Source organism: Cervus canadensis, chromosome 23, assembly GCF_019320065.1.
Source record: "Cervus canadensis isolate Bull #8, Minnesota chromosome 23, ASM1932006v1, whole genome shotgun sequence".
Taxonomy (NCBI): domain Eukaryota; kingdom Metazoa; phylum Chordata; class Mammalia; order Artiodactyla; family Cervidae; genus Cervus; species Cervus canadensis.
Window position 1 is genome coordinate 2,702,892 of NC_057408.1, and position 16,386 is coordinate 2,719,277.

General features: G+C 39.0%; 1 protein-coding gene across 2 annotated transcripts in view; it reads right to left on the reverse strand.

Moving 5' to 3' along the window:
* Positions 1–1,302: 1,302 nt before the first annotated feature.
* The window catches only part of SKOR2 (SKI family transcriptional corepressor 2), a 54,304-nt gene continuing 39,220 nt past the window's right edge, over positions 1,303–16,386 (reverse strand). The window contains exons 6-8 of one of the 2 annotated variants that reach the window (XM_043444099.1): positions 15,329–15,396; positions 7,638–7,703; positions 1,303–2,021 (exon numbers count right to left, since the gene is read on the reverse strand). In XM_043444099.1, coding sequence (XP_043300034.1) covers positions 7,641–7,703; positions 15,329–15,396 — 131 coding nt within the window. In that variant the 3' untranslated portion in view covers positions 1,303–2,021; positions 7,638–7,640. The remainder of the gene's footprint in view (positions 2,022–7,637; positions 7,704–15,328; positions 15,397–16,386) is intronic. The other variant, XM_043444100.1, reaches the window with a different exon arrangement.

Here is a 16,386-nt window from a genome sequence, read left to right on the forward strand (position 1 = left end):
AAATAAAGCTGCAATTGGAAAGAAAAAAATGACATTTCAGGCTTGCTTGTGTGCGTGCTAAGTCGCTTCAGTCGTATCCGACTCTTTGCGACCCTATATACTGTGGCCCGCCTTGTTTACATGGCAGCTTAAGAAAAAGACTTTAAATTCATCTGCAAATCTTTAGTTATTTCTCCTCTGGAGCTTCTGCCCTTACCCTTCAGTTATCTGGTCCCGTAGTTTCTGCAGAAGATGACCTCCGCTGCCCCTGTGGCTGGTCATGAAGCCGGGTCTGTGCCTTTCCTGGTAATTTTCTATACTTCCGGTGTTACTGGCTTAGAGTACAAAGCTAAGGATGCTAGGCTTCCATCCCTACGTGTAATCTAAAGATTCTGTAGGAGAAAATTCTCCATCAACTTGACTGACCAGCTTCTCTCCTCATGCCAAGCATGGGTGTCAGTTTCAGAAATGTGTGTCATTTCCAAAAGGCTCTGTGAGCCCCATGCCGCGGCTCCTGGAAGAACATCCTCCTCTCTGTGGTCAGCTGCAGCCTCTTCACGTCGTTTTTTGCTAGTGTCACTGGGGACCTGTCCTCAGACCCCGGGACTTTGTTTATATCCCTTCTCTGATCCAGCCTCCCATCCTTCATGGGCTAGGAAGAAAGTCACTAATGAGTATCCCTCCTTTGGTTTCTTAATGTGGCAGCTAAGGATAAGAAAATTTATCTCAAGGGTGGGCTAATTGTGAAGCTTGTATTGATAGTTCATGATAATGAAGACGGTGGGGGATAAGTATTAAATATCATGGCAATGCATTTTCAACTTGATCTGAAATCTGTCAAGGGATGCCACTGGTGAGATGCCTCTTCAGTTAGGATGGTCTTTAGCAATTCCAGGCCAGGAGAGCGTCCACAGTAGACTTCCATTCAACTCAGAATTACTTTAGAAATCTTGGCTCCAGAGGGTCACCATTTTGGCCTATCTCTTTCATCTGAGAGGCAGAATTTTAGGCATAAAATGATCTCACGGACTTTGATTCAACATCACAGTAAGGAGAAAGGCACACTACCGACTCCCTCAGCAATACTGTTAGAAGACATAGCCAAAATTTAGAACCTTTCCTTATCCATACAAAGATACCATCATGATGGGGAGGACTCCAGCTGCTGACAATGGCCAAAGGCTAACTTAGGCTTTAATAAACATTTCTGAAGAAATTCCATTTCCAAAAATAATGTATTCAAACATTTTAAGGCAAAATAATTCTAAAAAGTATTAGTGCTGCCCCTAAGCAGATGTTTATTTAACTACATGAACACAACCTTTACTTCATAGTTTTTTTATTATAGACTTTTTATCCACATGAATGTTAAAGAAACTACAACAGAGTTAAATACCATTTTTGATAACATGATTATATTCTTAATTACACTCAATATTAGACTGTAAAATATTTCCAGAGGAATACAATCTTCATTCATACAGCAGGCAAAGTACCAGAGAGGAAGGGGCCACACACGTCTGTCCAGTTTGCTAGGAAAAGCAGGTTGGTACGGCTGATGCCATCCTAGCTGTCGAAACGTGATCCCCGCTCCTAGGACAGGTCTCATGTTGTCTTTTCACCAAGAATCACTTCTTCAGATGTAAAAGGCAGTCTTGTAGAGCTGCTCTCTCCAAGTGTGCAGCCCTGAGATCCCCCGGGACTGTCCATGGGTTTCCCACCCCGGTCGGCTAACAGCACTCCCACGCTCTGGGTTCGGTTGGCCTTTAAAAACACAGACTCGAACTTTGGTTCCACCAAAAGATGCGACAAGCATTGACTGCTCTGGTTGGCTCCCCCCTCCCCCCACTAGTGAATGGCCGCTACAGTCTATTTTACATGGTTGTCCACGCTGCTTTGAGGTCACTTGTCCTTGGGTTCTCCCGAACCTGATTTTGTATCTGATTCCCAAGCCCTTTCCATTTGCAGTCTCTGTGCGGGTCCGAAGTGCTCAGGGGCAGGCTGTATCTTACAAGAGCACAAGAGGAAGTGGTTTTGTGCACCTGGAATAAGACAAAAAGCACAGACTGACAACCTCAGTGTGATATAATCAGATAATTTTAAAACATTTAAAGTAATATTTAGTATATCCTTACTAGGAGACCTTTTTAGTACAGTTTAGATAAAAATGTTTAAACACTGATCATGAAAGCATCTTCCTTTCCCCATGTGTTTGCCTGCTACCTTAGATTATGCATATCTGCTGACATTGAGCCAAACTAGAACTATTACATCAGAGCGTGCCGGTTTGCTACCCTTACTTCACAGTAAGATCATTTTGCTGGGTTCCAGAGGCTCTGATTTGTTGTGAGCAAATTTGATGTGATTTGTTGTGATAGAAAACAGGCTATCTTTATAAGACATATAGCCTGTGGTAAAGGGGCAGACAGTTACAGGCACTGGTGCCCTGCTGGCTTTGGCTGGATGGTCCAAGTTATGTTTTTCTTGTCCTGGGTGTTAGGGCAGCTCTAGAGGTATGACTGCAGATTTTGCCATTCAACATCAATGAGGCCACTGGATCAGTTTATTAACCAGGTATTTATAACTGATAATGGAAATGTGAATTAAGCCATGATTGCAGGTTACAAGTCAGAGGAGAGTGGATGAAATGTGGGCAACCTGGTTCACATCCTGCCGCTTGTTAGCAGTGAGACCACACAACTGACTCATCTCTGCATTTCGGTCTGCTCAGCTGTAGAATGAGGAGAGTAGCAGTACTTCTCTCAATAGGTTGTTTTGAAGATAAAACAGTTGATGTAAAGCACTTAGACACAACCAAGCTACTGAGCACGCACGTGTGCGCACACGCGCGCGCACACACACACACACACACACACACACAGAAATATGGTAGCACACTCTCATTCTCAATGGGGACTCTTTTGTTTGACATCAGAGGAGAGAAATAGACATGCTACCCAGCCCCCACCCTTTATTTTTTATTGTTACAAAAGGAAAACACAAAGTGTTCAATTACAATTCCTCCACATCCTTTTAAGGCCTTTTTCTTGCCATTTTTTAATAGCAGTTATCCCAGAAGTGCAGTAAAAATGACAGGAGTTTACCAAAGAGCTAGATGTTGTTAGCATAGGGAAAAAAAATCACATTTTCAAACTCTCTAGAAGGAAGTAAAGAAGCAATCAGTGATGAAGAAAAATGCAGACAGAAAGCCAAAAGTAGGTGGGTTATACCCTTGGGTATTATCTAGGGTTTTGAACAGACTTTAATAAAAGCAGCTCATTTGTGGGAAAGAAGAGAGAATTTGGCAGAAGACTGGCATTTAAGAGTGATAGTCAACATTTAGAACTAATGCAGGTTTTGATCAAGTTTGGCCATCCACATTTCATAGATAAGAATGAGCCTCAAAGACAGTAAATGAAATTACTTAAGATGACATAGAGGAGCAGTGTCAGATTTAGAAGCCGGACTCTTTCAAAACCAGCCCAATGATCCTGGAAAAACAGAGAAGGGGCGTAGTGTCAAACAGATCTGTATTGAATCCTGGCTTTGTCACTTTCTAGCTAAGTGACCTCACTGAACCTCTGTGATCTCATGTATGAAATGGAGACAGTAATAGGATCAACCGTAAAGAGTTGTAAGGATCAAAAGAGAAAATGTGGCAAAGAATTTGACCAAGTATCTGGCATGGTTAGTGCTCAGTGAATGCCAGTTATTATTATTTCCAGCTTGTTCAGCAAGTTTCTGTATGACTATGAATGAGCCATACCTATGATTCACTTTTTACTTGTAAAAAATGATCCTGCTCTCTGTGAAAGACACAAGTGTTTCACTGAGTCACAAGGATGATATTTGCATAATGTTAAAGGGAGTTTGGGAAAAAAGAATGTAAAGTAATATTAAATTGGTGTTAACATCACGACATTTTTATTTGCAGTGTAGATTTCACACACATTACACTGTAAGGTCTGTGTAGGAACTGGGGCACATTAAGGACTGAAGGTAAGGAAGACCATCAGGAATAATCCCAGTGTTAAAAACAGTTCCAGATGAAAGGATAATATGCACAACATGTTGCAATATTTTTCAAATCACTTCCATTGTACTTATGAGCTCACGATAAGCGAATGCACAGAACAGTACAATGTCTAATCTACAAGGGCTTGTTTTAGGAGGTAGTTTAAAGATAAATAAAATAAACTACAGTTTACACAGCTGGTAGCTAAACAAATAGAATTCATTGCCCCAAAGGGGGCTATGCCTAGGTTGAAGAAAGGTTTTGATGAATCCATGGATAATGGATCTGTAAGGAGTTACCAAGGGAAAATTAAGAGTTATTCAGCGTATACCCCTCAGTTTTGAGGTTGGTATTGTTAAAAACTGCAATTTGGCTCTTCTAATGGAACGGCACAGTTGGTCCCTTGGTATGGGTGGACTTCTATTTTGATTTGACATGGAATTTCTGGTGTCCTAATGCAGGACAAACAGGATTTGTAGAGCAGGGATATGTGGCAGTACTTGCCCGGCTTATTAAGTGGACTGCCTGTGGTTTTGAAAAGCTTCCTCCTCTTAATAGTCACACTGGAATCCACTGGGTGGCAAGAACACAGCTCACTACCTTAAGGGTCACTCTTGCATAAGACATTAATGCATCAGTCCCTAATTTGGAAACCTGTGGTCACTCAGCAAGACAGAATTTGTCTCTCTCCCTTGGCGTAATGATTTTTATTTTGTCATCTCTCCTGGGGTAATTCCTTGCAGGCTTGGCATGTTGAGAATCAAATACTGCCTCTAACAATATGGTTGTGATTCTCTGCTTGGCTGATTTAGCTCAGCATTTAAGTAACCACTAATCTTCTGAAAGCACCAGGGTCTACTTAGAGAAATCCCTGTTGTCTGCAAGGATGGAAACAAAATCAGCATGGAGGAAGCATTACTTACTAAACACAAATCAATCTTTTTTTTTCCACCTCACTGTACACTATGCCACCATCAAAGGCGTGGTTTCTGGGTGGTAAGTCTTCATTTTGCAGGTGGAGAGCAGCTCACGTGTGACAAGTAGAGAAGAGGAGTTGGGGAAGTGGATGGGTAAAAAGAGTTTATTGAAGTCCCTAAGTATAAATCATAGTACAGTCTAGTCTAATGATGTATCAAAAGGTGGAGTGAAAAAAGCCAGATACAAGAGAATGTTCTCTATAACGTCCTTTACTAAAGTTCAAAAACAAGCAAAACCAGTCTTCTGGGGCCAGGGGAGTAATTGGAAAGAGGCACAAGATGGGAGAACCCAAGTGAGTTCACTGATTTTTGAATTCTTGACTTCATGACTTGACTTGACTTCATGGTGATTTATAGGCTTTGGTGAATGTGCTATACTTCAATGAAAAGGTTAATTAAAAAGCACATTCCAGTATTTACTCTTTGATTTGAAAGAAAAGTCATCTGACATTTTCAAACTTTTATACATATGGGTTTATCAATATTCATTTGGATGATTCTTGCTCTGATTACCTTGATATCCTGCATTAAGATTTATTAGACTTAATGTCCTAAAAGTATTTATTTCACACTGCTGGGACAAACCTGGCCTATAAAAGTGAGAAAGAAAGCACCTCAAATCATCTTCAGACTTAAGAAAAATACCTGAATGTACAGAATGAAGCCAAACTCACAAGTGCATTTGTGTAAGTGTATGACTTCATGGAGACGGAAACAGAATGACAATATCTGAATGTCTCAAAACAGAATGACTGAGCAACTCTGTTGCTAAACATCTGCTCACAGAAGTCACTGTATAAGGACTAAGCAGATACCGCACTTAAAGTCAGGAGGCCTAGAATCTCTTCCTGGTTTTGCAACAGAGACATAAAACATCATATCTCTCTTCACCATACCTCGGTTCCCTCTGCATAAAATTAAGGGAAAGGATATGAATGAGAGACAGTGTTGGAAAGAATTTTGAGCTCCTAATGAAATGTGACATACGTACAATTGTTTAAGACAAATACTGAAGATTATCACTAATAAGGGGCTTCCCAGATGGTGCTAGTGGTAAAGAACCCACCTGCCAATGCAAGAGATGTAAGAGATGTGGGTTCGATCCCTGGGTCGGGAAGATCCCCTGGAGGAGTGCATGGCAACCCACTCCAGTATTCTTGCCTGGAGAATCCCCTGGACAGAATAGCCTGGTCTGCTACAGTCCACAAGGTCACAAAGAGTTGGACCTGACTGAAACCACTTAGCATGCATGCATGCATCACTAATAAGATGATGGCAAGAAGTAGAACTGTCATATGTACAGAGTAGAGGAAGCTTGAGATAGACAGAAGAGAAACATGAAGTGAAGAAAAGGAACCATGAACCTGCATTGCATAGAATTTTTTTTGCCTTAAATTCTGAGTTGAAGATAGTAGGTTCCAGAGGGAAGGAGTGGGTAGAATCATTCTGATGGGAATGAATAAAATTGATAAAGGACCACAATCCTAGTTGGCCATGAGCACGCACAAACACCACCTCTGACATCTGAGTTTTCCCCTGATTTAGCTGTTCTAGCTGCTAGGTCATCTTAATGTATTGCTACAAAAACAACAGTGTCCTAGCTTTGCATTCCTTCAGTTCTAATAATTATATATATCTTCTTCCATATCACAAAAAGTTGTTTTTGAAATGTTTAGGTATACTCTGAATATTTTGAACTGTGGTGTTGGAGAAGACTCTTGAGAGTCCCTTGGACAGCAAGGAGATCCAACCAGTCCATCCTAAAGAAGATCAGTCCTGGGTGTTCATTGGAAGGACTGATGTTGAAGCTGAAACTTCAATACTTTGGCCACCTGATGCGAAGAGTTGACCCATTTGAAAAGACCCTGATGCTGGGAAAGACTGAAGGCAGGAGAAGAAGGGGACGACAGAGGATGAGATGGTTGGATGGCATCACTGACTCAATGGACGTGAGTTTGGGTGGACTCCAGGAGTTGGTGATGGACAAGGAGGCCTGGCGTGCTGCAGTTCATGAGGTCGCAAAGAGTCGGACACGACTGAGTGACTGAACTGAACTGAACCGATATACAGTCATTGAATTTTTACTGTCTTCTTTCCTCTAGGTGTCCAGAATTCTTGTCTTTTAAATTGTTGCCAGATATGTGACATTGGATCTGGCTTCATCTGTAGAGAAACAAGGACTGTTTTATAAAAGAACGAACGGCTAAACCTGCAGTTCTCGAAGGTCTATGTCGCCTGCAGTTATTCACGGCACCATCTGCCAGTGACTCACTGAAAGCTGGATTTCAGCAAGAATTTGAGCAAAGAAGAGAGCAAAGAAGAGGAAACCTAACAAGCATGGCTTTAGACATTCTGATTTCCTTCAGCATACCGGGAATCGGGGTGTTAGGAGGAGCCAGGAGGAGCAGAAAACCTCAGAACAGAATGAAGATCACATGTGCAAGACTCAGTTGAGAATTTCCTTAGCTTTAAAAAATTTCCACAGAATTTGTAAGATGCACTTAGCTTTTTATTAAGGAAGTCCCAGGCCCAGAATGAAGTTCAACAGTGTTATCGGCTTAAACACAGGTTGCAGCACCACTCAGCCCCTGGGTTATCTCAAGTACATCAGTGAGGAACACAACCGAGCAATTCAGAGAGCTGTCTGTTTTCTCTGCTGAGCTCACCTTTTAGCTTTTGCTGAGATGGGCGCCAAGCTTTTCTTTCCTGATCAAGCTTGCTGCATAGGGAATCTGTAAGATAAAAACAAGCAAAACTCTCCAGGTGAGCTAAATTTGGAGACAGATGTGTAATGGAGACCCTTACTCTTCACTGCGCCTAGCAATTTGAATGCCAGTGGATCTGCCCTGAGGAGAAAAGGTCTCCATTCTCCCCAGCAGTGTGGTGCTTCTGGGATACAGCATTCCTAAGGCCTGTTAGCAAGCACATCAGGACAGAACAGGTGATCACATGGGATTGTTGCTACAGCGAGTCTCTGAGGTTCCTATGTGCCATTTGACTTAAGAAGTTTTAAAAAAACTTGCATTTAATAATATGGTATTCTTATGTCCAAGGTCACAAATAAGACTGTGATTACAAGCTAGTTCAATGTAACTTTTCATTTAACTAGAGTGATCAAATATCTCATTATAAATCACAAATAAGATTAACTAAATACAAACTATTAATTTCCAAATAACTACTAAGAAGCATCAGAAATAATTGCACTGAATGGAAAATATGACCCTTGAGAATTCTACCTGAATAAACTTGAAAAATACTTTTTAATACTGGGGCTTTGAATGAAAGTCCATCACACTTGATATGCTAGAAAATTCAAATAACTGAAATTGGACTACATGTATAATATTATTTAGATTTGCCTCTCCATTAAATCTAGTTATGTTACTTACCTTCATTATTACAAGGTTAAATTTAGAATCTAGTGATATAAGTCTATTTTACATTTAAAGAAACACTCAGCCTTCTAGAACATAACATGAACTATGGCTGATATTATGTAAAAGCAGAGAAGGAAATAAAATTATAGTCACTCAATTAAGCAATATTTTGTATCTTGTTTTATACATTCCTCACATTCCCAGTGTATTTATGTTTTGCTCTCCTGATCTACCAGTGCATAAATATGAACCTTTATTAACGGGAAGGAGCTACACATCTACAATGATGCTAGTGACTAAGATTAACTGGACCAGTTTGCCATAATAACCGGTTTGTCAAAGCAAATAGTCTTTCTAATGAAAAGGAGAGAGAAAACTAAAATAACTGTCTCAGTGTCTAGATACACAACGACAACATGGGTGTATACGACAGAAACACATCTGATAAAGGGCATAATAGCAGCACTGAAGTTGCTTCATATAGGACCATAAAAAGTTCAGTGTCCTCATCTCATATTTTAGGACCAAGAGCTAAGGTCAGCTAGGTAACTATGACAAGAACAGTCACACAGGGACCTACTCTAGTTACCTCTTCTTTTCACTCCGTGTTACGCTATACCTGCTATTAACAGAGACATACTTGAACCCTGATTTTCCACTATGGTGTATGAAACAATATGCCAAAATACATGGATCACCTTTCTCTTTAGATGAATGCTATCAGAGAGCCTTGAATGGAATTCTATTATTTAGGATAACAAGTGGAAAAGATGTAAACCTTGGGGTATAGAGAATTACCTAATAAAATGCATTTGGGTCACTCTTGCATTTAGAAAGCATTCTCAACATCAAGATTAGATGCCACAAAGATTTAGTAAGTATCTTTTGTACCAGGCACTACATGAGATAAGTTAATATCACCATGAGCCATCTCATCAAAGCCAGTAAACTACTCACCCTAACCTACAGAAACTGCCTGAAGGGCACCACTTTCACATCTAAGTTGGAATGCCTTTCTCTTTCTCTCAGAAACAGCAATGCAGCATTTCATTAAGACGGGAAGCTGATAAGGAAATTCTTTAAGAGGACTCGGGAAAAAATGATATTTCCAAATAACATTTGATCCTCAAATCTCCAGACTGAAATTTAGATCTGTGTGAAGAATTGTTAATCCTACGTTGTGAGCTGAGAATTATTAATTCCAATCATGAATGATAAATAAAGAATATATTTAGCACACAGCCCAATTGCTCATGGAAACTACCCTATTTCATTGATTCTAAGATACACTTCTCTCCCTCACATTTTAACATTTCTGAAATTGGCTGTACTATAATTGATGGCATCTTAGAATAATAGCTAGAAGCTTTCCTTTCTTATGATACATCAAATAATGGGCATTTTTATGATTGGTGGTGCGTCAGGTTCTGTATTCCCCAACTTGGGAAGCTCATGACCTTAGAGGCTCCATTTAAGATAATTACGCCATGTAAACCTCACATATTAGAATTCATAACAGCTTTCTTTTCATCTTGATCAGCTTGGAAATCACCATGGACAAAAACCTCTGAAAGTTATTATGTGACTTCTAAATTACCTAGTTGGCTCTAGTATATCAAAAGTATTGAGATTTTGCCAAAAAGGATAATTTCCTAGTTTGTGCCAAGAGAGAGTTAGCCTGAGCTCAGACATTAAAGTGGATCTACATCTCAAAAAGAGAAAGAGGTGAAAAAGGATTTATAACTTAGAAACAAGTGACTGCATTGTCAAGATGCAAGGCAATAGATCAATAATTGGAAGAGGACCCACTTTAGTCAAAGCCTATCTCCTGGAGAATCTTAAGGCATCTTCCAAAGACGTGCAGACTTAGATCAAGTCCTCTGATGTGTTACACATGTAGTCACAAAATCAAAATCCTCTAGGGAACCAGAGATATTTTCTAAAAATAAAGTGTTTGATCTACCTTTTAAAAATATGTAAGACATATGTTTAAAAAACTCTGCAGGTTCAGAGAGTGGAAATCTGGGCAAGTTCCCATCCTAGTCAATCCTGGAGCACCTCCAAGAAAAGACCGTATAACTCTGAAGAACTGTGTCCTTGCCAAAGAGGGAACACTCCTACAACAAAGATAAAGACCTGTCACTGCTCCTTTCCCTGCAAGGAAGCACAGCGCTCACACCATCAGAGAGTTGTAAACTGCTTTTTTACAAGTCCACAGTGAACGAAACATTAGTACTAAATCCATTGGACTAACATGACGTTAATTGAGGCTTTGAATGAAGATCTTTGAGACCGGTTCCCCTTGGCTGTGAGTGACTGTAGCATTCTGGAGAAACAGCAGAGGGCACCTAAAGACCAGCACATTTTAAAGCTTTGTTTTTCTTTCCTTAATCTATGCGCCCCTTAGTAGCGATCCAGCAAGTTCAAAGGATGTGAATCTGAGTCTAGCCATTTATTGTGTGTTTTCTGTTGCAGCTTCACAATGTTCTTCAAGAACTATGACTAATGTCTTCAACAACTGTGCCTTCAACTATGACATGCCTTGAACAAACCTAAGGGTAGTAGTCTCTACATATATGTACTTGCTTAAAAAAAAGTGTTTCCAAATTAGCAATAAAAAAAAAAAAGGTTATCAAGACATAGTAATCTCGGCTCATGTTGTAAATTATATTATATTCTAGTACTTGGAAAAACTTTAATCAAAAGGTTATAAACTGTTATAGATGTAGAAAGAAACTTATGCTTACCAGGGGTTAAAAATGGGGAGAGATAAATTGGGAGATTGAGATTGATATATACACACTACTATATATAAAATAGGTAACTAATAGGGATAACTAAAAATGCTTTTATCCTACTGTATAGCACAGGGAACTCTACTTAGTACTCTGTAATGGGCTATATTGGAAAAGAATCTAAGAAGGAGTGGCTATATGTATATGTATAACTGATTTACTTTGCCGTACAGCTGAGACTAACACAATATTGTAAATCAACCATACACTAGTAAAAATCTTTAAAACAATGTCATACACTTAGTAAAATACCTTCATTTCCTTCTTTAAATTTTTTAAAAAACTACATATAACATTGTAATGGTTTTTTCACTTTCTTCTTAATCCTAAAGGATGATGGTTTTGGTTTACAAATTGAATACTTTTTCCCTAGAATCATAATTCACCTGTGAATGAGAAATCTTTTGCTCTTTATTATATTTAATGTAATAAACATCTTCATGAACTTGCTAATTCTAAAAACATTTTTGATTCATACCAAGAAGAACATATTTCTTTGTTTGTATGAATAAATCTAGTTTGGTAATGAAAACATTTTAAGCATTTGCAAACCCAAGGCAGGGGTGGGGGACTATAACATAAACTGTGTTAAGAACTGTAAAACTCGAATTTTAAGCTACTTGTAAAAAAAAAAAAATTAGCTTGTGGCCCAGGTATGTTAAATAAACTGCATATGCTTTAAATCTCACATTGAAATAATGCATATTCATTTATAAATGTACAAAGAGAATCAATCATTTGAATCTATAGTCACCATAACTTTGCATTTAACAAACTGGAAAAGGAAGCAATGGTATAGAAATTACAGTCAGCAGAGAATCTAAAAATGCAGGCACCAAAGAAATTCATAAGTTTTCTTTCTATGGCAATGATACCCAAGATGCTTTCAATATAATCTTGAATAAGAACACTGTGTAACAGCATAGGATAAATGCATTGTGGGTCTATGGGAATTGTTACAAAATATGATGGTTTTAATATATTTGAATTTTCTATGACTGCAGGATACAGTAGGTTTTCATCTCATTTAAAGGAAAAGAAGCCTATTCTGCAGGTAAATGACTATTCTGTAACATATGTTCTATACACTTTAAATATAAAATAATTTAAGCAAAAATGAATAAAATAATTTTGGTGAATTGTTCTGTTCTCAAGGAACAAAGTATGTATCCACATTTAGTGATGAATTAGAGCACTACACTAAAAATATTGAGAAAGTCAATAATTGTGATACCTAACAACTTCTTGATTTAGATATAATTCTAAAGACACTTTTCTCCAGGTACTCTGGCAAACACAAGCTGAATAAGGGACAGAATAAGTTTCCATTCAAGAAATCTCGAGTCCACTGCCTCAATTCTAAAGCAGATGGTATAGTGTGAACACAAGTCCTTCTTGCACAAATGTATTTTTAGCCAATAGTTCCACTGTAACAGAGGTACTACTTTGGGAAAGAGCATGCCATTAAATTGATTATTCATACTGGCATAGCATTTTATGATTTACAGCTGCATTTCATGCTTATTAAAGCACTTGTGCCTTATCACATACCTATCAAGATACTAGGCTGGCCCTTCAGGAGGTCTCTTTGGTTTAGAAACTGATACAATGAACTATATAGGATGAATCTCGAACTCCAGTTTGCAGACCTTAAAGCTTGTATCTGTTAGTCACAAGGACAGTGCAGTAAATACATAAGCTCACTAGTGGGGCTTCCCAGGTGGTGCAGTGTAAAGAATCCGCTGCCAGTGCAGGAGATGCAAGAGACTCAGGTTTGATCCCTGGGTGGGGAAGATCCCCTTGAGTAGGAAACGGCAACCCACTCCAGTATTTTGCTGGAAAATTCCATGAACAGAACAGCCTGGTGGGCTACCGTCCAGAGTCGAATATGACTGAGCACGCATGCACAATTCTCTACTAAACCTTCTTTTAATAGTTTTGGTAGTAGTTACCCAGCACAAAAAAATATTTGGGGAAATCAGGACCAAGTCAGGAAAATCTGGAAAAGAATTAAGAGGATGGCCACATAAGATTATCAGAGTCAGGGGCATCCATGGGTGGTGATTAATTCAGCAGTGTCTACTGATAGCTATTTGATATTAGACACCATGCTTGGTGTTGAAGGCAACATTAAGACCTGGACATTTCAGGATAGGGGACACAAAAGGAGGGGAAGAAGCAGAAGGAACAAATCATGCCTATTTCACCAGTTTTCATGTTGGCAGTGTAGATGTGCTTTTGTGGATTTCAGGAATTACATGGGACCTACAAGGGTCGGGGGGAAACATTCCAGCTCCTCCCAAAGAATTTAATGTGCAATCAGGAAAATTTACTATCTAGAGGAACATGAATTAATAATACTTATCTAGATAAATGACTACATGATGATAGAATATTTCACAATACAATATAATAAAGATATTTTGTAATACCAGTTTGTACCATCCCACATACCAAATATCTCAAAAGACATGAGACATTTTTTCCTTTATTAATACTGTCTGCTTATTACATGGATGCAATATCACGTCCTCTTTTACCAGTGAAACCAAATGTCAAAGAAAATTAAGACACTAAAGTTGCATAACTGGCCTTAATAACTAGCACTAAAATAATTATTTTGTTTCCTTTCCTAATACCCATTTTGCTATGTTCATCACCACCCAGGAGTCACAGATTTTTGATTGCATGTATGGCAAGTTTTGTTTTAAGAGTCTGAAAACTGTATCCTATGTAAAATAAGTAAAGTCTTAAAATTTTATATCCTTGAACCTCTGAGTCTATTAGTCTTTCTTTGGGCAAATTAAGCAATACATAAATTCACAGCAACTAACGAGCAGCTCTTATTATCTAGGTATCAAAAGCTAAGAACAGTAGATATTTTACTTTTTTAAACTTTTGTGGGGGGGTGTTTAGTGGTCAATTGATTAAGAAAATGCTTCTGTTCTCCAGTGAAACTAACATGACCAAAACCCAAACAAGAAGAAAGATCCTGTTTAAGAGGATCTTAGGTTGAGGTGGTTTTCAGAACTGAGAGTTGTTAACCAGCACTTGAGATCCAGGAAAACCTCAGAAGGAGGGTTAGAGTTAGCAGCACTTTTAATAGAGCCCTCAGAATGGGGGAAAACATCGTGAAATACAAGGATGCTTTCAAAAATGACTCTCGGCAATCTCCATTAAAGCAAGCACGATTTTCTCCCACGCAGAAAGGAAACATCAATAACCATCTTTCTTAAATAATCTTGACAGAGAGCTAGATGCCTGGCTCTCTAGACAAGAGAGGCGAGTCTGCGTAGACAAACATTTCATGGTAGAAGGATAGTGGGGACCAGCTCAGAAACGCCAAACAACCCAAATTATAACAACCATGCTGTGAATAACATTAAGAATCAGTGTTATGTCTTTACCCAAATGATTAAAAATATCTTACAAAAACTGAGCAGAAATTATTTCCCCATTGTACTTATGAAAATGAGGAAGCTTGGGAGATGCCTTTCAAAGCACTAATAAATAATACCAGATGTGTCTGCATGCGGAAAAAGGGTGAGGAAAACAGAAAAAAGAAAAAAACAACTCTAAAAAGAAAAACAAAAACAAAAAACTCACACCGTTAATTAGTAGATGTTTTCCTGTTTCCCTGATTCTGTATCAATAGATCTTAGTCAGTGTCCACTTTCAGACACGATTAGGATAGAGTGAGTAACATACTTCATTTGGAAATAATTCATTTCTTTTCATCATCCTTCAAGGGAATTTAATTGATGAATTGTGTTTATACTAAGTTCTATTGACAGTGGTGGGCCTGGCTCAGGTCTGGGTGGTGGAAGGAGGGGGAAGACAAAGACAATGGCCCTTTCCTGGGCCTCTGGCGCAGCCCAGCACTATGTTCGGAGGTTTGCACAGTGGAAGACGATGCAGGTACCTCTGGTTCACTCTCAGAGACGATGTACACATCTGTCTATTAACACATGGTAGGTAGTTACAGTTAGAGGAAACATACTGACACATCTGTTTATCCTGCATCTAAGTAAATCTCTTGGCAATTAGCATCTAAACCAGCGGAGAGGTAAGTGGACCAAAGGATTTCAAGGCAAAATACAAGAGCAGCTTCATACACATCAGGTGGTTGTGAAAACAAACCCATCACCTTGCATTTATTTTTTAAGTAGAAATGCATCTTACAATTTGTAACTGTTGCACCATTTCTTCTCTGTAGGCTAGTTCCCTTTTCATTTGATCCTGGAAATTATCTGGAAGGAGCGAGAAACAGAGAAAGAAATTAATTAAAATGCAAAATCTACTTTTGGTATATTTAGCATATTGATGGTATAGTACATTACTGACATTCCCATAGAAACACTCCCCCTTTTACAAAAATTTTTTAATTGGAGGATAATTGCTTTACAATATGTTGATTTCTGCCGTACAACAATGTGAATCAGCCATAAGAATATATATTTATCCCTCTCCTCTTGACTCTCCCTCCAAACCCTACTCCCCACCAGCCCACCCGTCTAGGTCATCACGGAGCACCTGGGTGAGCTCTCTGTGCCATGGTTATTTGAAGACATATTTTCTCCAAGACTGTGGTTTAATCAGAATAAATAGTAAATTCTGAGACTGTATTAGTCACTCAGTCACGTCCGACTCTTTGCGACCCCATCTAGCCTCCCAGGCTCTTCTGTCCATGGGATTTCGGTGGGACTGGTGGGCTACAGTCCAGAGAGTTGCAAAGAGTTGGACATGACTGAAGCGACTTACCATGCATACACATATGCCTCAATCAGAGAAGGAAGGAAGGATCTTTAAGAGGTATTGTGCAAAATATCTTTGCCATTCTACATATTGACATTTTTATCGTATTTCCAGAAAGGAATGACTTCTTAATGTGTATCTTGCTGTTTCATCTTTTCCATGTGATCTTTTTAAAATGGGGACTTGGCTAACTTCAGCTTTTTCAGCTTTAATTGAGAAATTGACCTGATCTCATATGAATCTGTGGTGGATGGCCAGGGCAGGGCCTTGAGGAAACCAGAAACTTTGTCATCATCTTTTCTTCTCTTCCTTTCATCTCGACACCCAGCTGGTGTGAGTCCTGTATATTCCACCTCCATCCTCTCCTCTCTTTGCCATTGTTACCTCCCAAATGCAGACACCTCTTCCCTGAAAAATTTCCAACCAACCATCTGGCCTCCACCTCTTTCCTCTTCAAATCCCTTTCACTCTCCTGCTTAAAAGTC